Consider the following 5,029-nt stretch of genomic DNA (forward strand, 5'->3'; position numbering starts at 1 on the left):
GGTACTTGGTAATATATGCAAATTAGTTCTTACTCTCAGAGTTAGTCTGTAAGTATCAGCTGATTTTTGTATTTCATCAGTGTCACCAACAGCTAAACCAATCTATATAAAATGGGTTGGTCAGTGGATTGAATTAATAAAATATAGACATACCAATAGATTAAGAAATAGAATTGGCATTAAAATCACAAACACAATTATCAATGAAAAGGAAACCACTGGATACTGTACATCAGGGGCATTCACTTGATTATTCTGTCGCAATAAAGAATCCATATCAAGTTCCCCCACTGTCATTGTTATTGCCTTAACAGTTGTCCTCCATGGAGTGATAAATGGAGTACGCTGCACGAAAAAAGTAATAGAGACAAAAAATACTTTGAGTCTTACTATTCCTTCTGCTCTATCTTGAGGATCATAAAACATCATATAAAAAGGAACTGCAAAGGCTGAGATTAATAGTAAGGCAAGGACAACAACTTTAATAAAGTTGTTAAAAATCTTAATAAACATGACAACATATATTCCAACTACTGGTAACTTTCTTATGGAGAATATCAGTGTAATCCAACTGAGGAATACAGCAATCACTCCAACCTGCCACTGCCATAGATGAGTACAGTAGCACTGGTTGCTACGTACTGATGAAAATATTATTGTAAAGATGAATAGTAAGACTTCAATGTAGTTGACAGGACTGGTCAAATACTCTTTTCTAAACAAAACCAGTTGAAATACTTCTCGTATTATCAAGATTGCAGAATAAACGATCAGGCATATACTAGCAATAGGTATGTATATTTGAGATACAAATCTTTCCTCTAAACACGAGACAGTCACATTATAGTCACATAATAGTTATTATTCAGCAATTACCTGTAAAGCAATCAATAGATGTTTCATTGTCATTTCCAAATACTTCCATACCTATTATAAATAGTATAATTAATAAACTAGATCTACTTATAATAGCTTACATATGTTTGAATTTGGAGGATGGACAGTGAGGGCAAATGATGTCAGTAAAATGACAAATAAAAAATAAAAAAACAAATTAGTGTAATAGACTATGCGTCCTATTTTATTCCATTTTTGATCAAGTAGTGTAGCAGCAAGTGGATGCTTCAATAAGTCTGCACTTGGTGAATCAGCCTATGAATAACAATTATAATTCTTATAGTTATCATAAAGTATAGCTTACAAGAATATTAAGACAATGATTCTCACTAGAATATTCTAATGGTGGATGCCAGTTTTTAGTTGTCATGTGATTACTAACAAAATAGAAAAACAATAATTGCTTGCTCATATTAAAAGAACATTTTAATATTCTTACAGATCAAAATCATCAAGGAACTCATAATTAAAAGTAATCTCATGATCAGGATGATCTGGTGGGTTATCTTCCGTGCAGCAGTTCTCAAAAACAACTTTAGCTACATCTACATGTAAAAGAATCACAAGTGCAATATCCACTAATAATTCATTCAAATAATGTATTAACCTGGCATCTTCTTAATTAATCTTCTCATTGGTGTAATGAATTGCTTATTAGCTTCACGATTTCCCTTTCTATTGCAACACCACATTCTTCTAAACCTACCCCCTTTCTTTTTATCAAAACTTTTATCACTTGTATCCTCAACTTTATAATTACGTAATGCATCCTTCCACTTATCACTTTTGACTATAGCCATTGCAGCATCTCTAGATTATTAAAAAGAATTATATCAATTATTCATAGTTATTAATTCTCACTTTTTCCCTCTCTCTACAGCAATATCAAGAGCATTAAGACCATCTTTATTACATTTAGTAACGTCAATATCTTCTCGCTTCATTAGTAGCTCAACTGTTTCTGTATGTCCTCTTTCACAGGCACTATGAAGTATTGTAAGCTACATGATGATAATAATAATAATAATAATGTAAAGAATTTAAAAAAGATTAAATAGGATTTATAAAAACTCAGGGCTTATTAATCAAAAAATAATGAAAACAATGGCAAGAAAAATTCAAAATTCCAACCATATCTTTCTGTGATAGTGAATAACGTTTCCAATTTATAATAATATTCATTGGGATACCGTGAATAGAAAATTTTTCAGGCATGGACTGAAAACTTGACATGGACTGACATGGAGCATGGAGCATGGACTGACAGGCTAAAAACTCGACTTCTCTATGTCACTCCAGTGGCTCCAAACAGTTGCAGACTTATAAAAACAGAGGTAAAGGTTGCAATTTTTTACTTTTGAGGCTATAACTGCTTGCTCTTTTTACAAAATGGCAGAAAGTGTATTGAGATGGTGGCCTGAAAAATTTTTCATTTATGGTATCCCAACGAATATCATTATAAATCAGACACGTCATTCATAGGAAAGACAGGGGAAAATTGCAAGCAAAGATTTGCTCTTGCTTTCCCTTAATTTTTCTTTTTAAAACTAAATATCATAATAATTATGTCACTTACATTGTCCTTATCAGTGACATTGACATCAACTCCCTTATGCTTCAGTAGTAGTTCAACTATTTCTGTATGTTGTTTCTGAGGTTGTTTCTCAAAGGCAATTTGAAGTGCTGTGTGCTACATGATATATAATAATAATACAAAAATTAAAAAAAAGATTATAGAGCAAGTAGGATTCCAAACAACTTTCTACCCATATACCAATTCAGCAGACAATTGCAGACAAAGCCAGATTAACTCTTGCTTTGAATCAATATCATCAGTTTTATCTTGTTTTCCCTTAATTTTTCTTTTTAAAAATAAATACGGTGTATATAATAATTGTCTCTTACACTGTCCTTATCAGTGGCATTGACACAAACTCTATCCTGCTCCAGTAGTAGTTTAACTATTTCTGTACGCCCTTCATGACAGGCAATACCAAGTGGTGTACGCTAACATGATAATAATAAAATGCAAAAATTAAAAAAAAAGATTAAGTAGGATTTACTCTGGTATTATTCATCATAAATAATAATGGAAACAATGGCAAGTATAGGATTCCAAACAACTTTCTACCCATATACCAATTCAACAGACAATTGCAAGCAGAGATTAGCTCTTGCCTTGAAGCAATATCATCTTGCTTTTTCTTTTTAAAACTAAATATCATAATAATTATGTCACTTACATTGTCCTTATCAGTGACATTGACATCAACTCCCTTATGCTTCAGTAGTAGTTCAAATATTTCTGTATGTTGTTTCATAAAGGCAATTTGAAGTGCTGTGCACTACATGATAATAATAATAATAACTAAATATAAAAATTAAAAAAAAGATTAAGTAGGATATACTCTGGGCTTATTCATCATAAATAATAATGGAAACAATGGCAAGTATAGGATTCCAAACAGTCCTACCCATGTACCGATTCAACAGACAATGGCTGCCATTTTGAAGCAAAGATTAGTTCTTGTCTTAAAGCAATATTATTAGTTTTATCTTGTTGTACCTTATACCTTATTGTTTTTACTTTCTCTTTAATAAATATATACAATAATTATATTTCTTACACTGTCCTTATCAGTGGCATTGACATTAACTCCATCCTGCTCCAGTAGTAGTTTAACTATTTCTGTACGTCCTTCATGACAGGCACTTCCAAGTGGTGTACGCTAACATGATAACAATAATAATAATAATAAAATTATTGTTAAGATAGTTTAGAAAATAAAAAAAAGAATAAAAATTGAAATATGTAACGAAATACGTTGGAGAAATAAGTTAGAAATAAAAATTAGTAGGAATACAATGAGATTGAGGGATGTAATAATAATAAAAAATTACGTTTTCCGCATTTTTGTGATTAATATCAACTCTTTTAGGCTGCCCTTTTGCTCTGGCCATACAAAGTGGTATACCGGTAGGCTAACATAATAATTATAATAATTATTATCATCATTATCATCATTATTATAATTAACTTACAGTTTTAGTATTAGTGTTCTTGATATTATTTTTATCCTGCTTCAGGAGTAGTTTAACTATTTCTGTATGTCCTTTTATACAGGCAATACCAAGTGGTGTATTCTACATAATAATAATAATAATAATAATAATAATAATAATAATAATAATAATAACAATAATAATAATAATAATAATAATAATAATAATAATAATAATAATAATAATAATAATAATAATAAAATAGTTATAATGATAGTTATAATAATAATAATTATTATTATAACAAGAAATAACAAGAAATATAACAGAATAAGGTGGACAAGTTATAATAATTTTAATATATTAATAATCATACATTTCGTTCATCAGTGGCATTAACATCAACTCCATCCTGCTTCAGTAACAGTTCAACTACTTCTTTACGTCCTCTTTTACAAGCCATAACAAGTGGTGTATGCTACATAATAATAATAATAACAATAATACCTTAAGCCTACTATTTTTAGCGTCTACTAAATTTAGCGATATTAGTAAGAGAGCTTTAAATCGCTAAATTAAATAGACGCCAAAATAATTATTATTCATTATAATGGTTATTATTTATAGTTAATTTGGTTAAAAACGCTAAAATTAGTAACGCTAAACATGACTTTTGCTGATTTCGCTAAAATTAGTAGATGCAAATAATAGTAGGCTTAAGGTAATAATAATATTGTTTTTTCTTTCGTTTTTAATAATGATGATGATGACGGCGACAACGACGACGACGATGACGATGATAATAATAATAATAAAAATAATAACTATTATTACTGTGTCTCTTACTCCATTAATATTAGTGTGATTGACTTTAGCTCCATGCTTCAGTAGTAGTTCAACTACTTCTTTACATCCTTTTACACAAGCCATACCAAGTGGCGTATCCTACAGGACAATAAGATTGGATAAAAGCTCATGAAAGGAAATGATACTTCAATGACTTTGTGATTTAGGGCAAAACCTACAGGTCATGATTGAATTACTCCACACACAATTTATGTACTTATATGCAATTATGCATGACATTTGCTTTTTGTGCATTGCGTTGTGACCAGAATTGCTTTAGAAA

General features: G+C 30.0%; 1 protein-coding gene across 1 annotated transcript in view; it reads right to left on the reverse strand.

Annotated features, from left to right (window-relative positions):
- Positions 1–33: 33 nt before the first annotated feature.
- The window catches only part of LOC100631839 (ankyrin repeat domain-containing protein 50-like), a gene marked incomplete at its 3' end in the record, with an annotated part of 9,553 nt that continues 4,557 nt past the window's right edge, over positions 34–5,029 (reverse strand). Inside the window, exons 9-25 of the mRNA XM_020004376.1 lie at positions 4,747–4,845; positions 4,277–4,378; positions 3,940–4,041; positions 3,799–3,879; positions 3,525–3,626; positions 3,141–3,242; positions 2,803–2,904; positions 2,474–2,587; positions 1,759–1,898; positions 1,505–1,707; positions 1,337–1,442; positions 1,202–1,274; positions 978–1,152; positions 877–927; positions 391–821; positions 154–345; positions 34–102 (exon numbers count right to left, since the gene is read on the reverse strand). Coding sequence (XP_019859935.1) covers positions 34–102; positions 154–345; positions 391–821; positions 877–927; positions 978–1,152; positions 1,202–1,274; positions 1,337–1,442; positions 1,505–1,707; positions 1,759–1,898; positions 2,474–2,587; positions 2,803–2,904; positions 3,141–3,242; positions 3,525–3,626; positions 3,799–3,879; positions 3,940–4,041; positions 4,277–4,378; positions 4,747–4,845 — 2,244 coding nt within the window. The remainder of the gene's footprint in view (positions 103–153; positions 346–390; positions 822–876; positions 928–977; positions 1,153–1,201; positions 1,275–1,336; positions 1,443–1,504; positions 1,708–1,758; positions 1,899–2,473; positions 2,588–2,802; positions 2,905–3,140; positions 3,243–3,524; positions 3,627–3,798; positions 3,880–3,939; positions 4,042–4,276; positions 4,379–4,746; positions 4,846–5,029) is intronic.

This window comes from Amphimedon queenslandica, unplaced genomic scaffold (assembly GCF_000090795.2).
Source record: "Amphimedon queenslandica unplaced genomic scaffold, v1.1 AMPQUscaffold_12242, whole genome shotgun sequence".
In the NCBI taxonomy this organism is placed as follows: Eukaryota; Metazoa; Porifera; class Demospongiae; order Haplosclerida; family Niphatidae; genus Amphimedon; species Amphimedon queenslandica.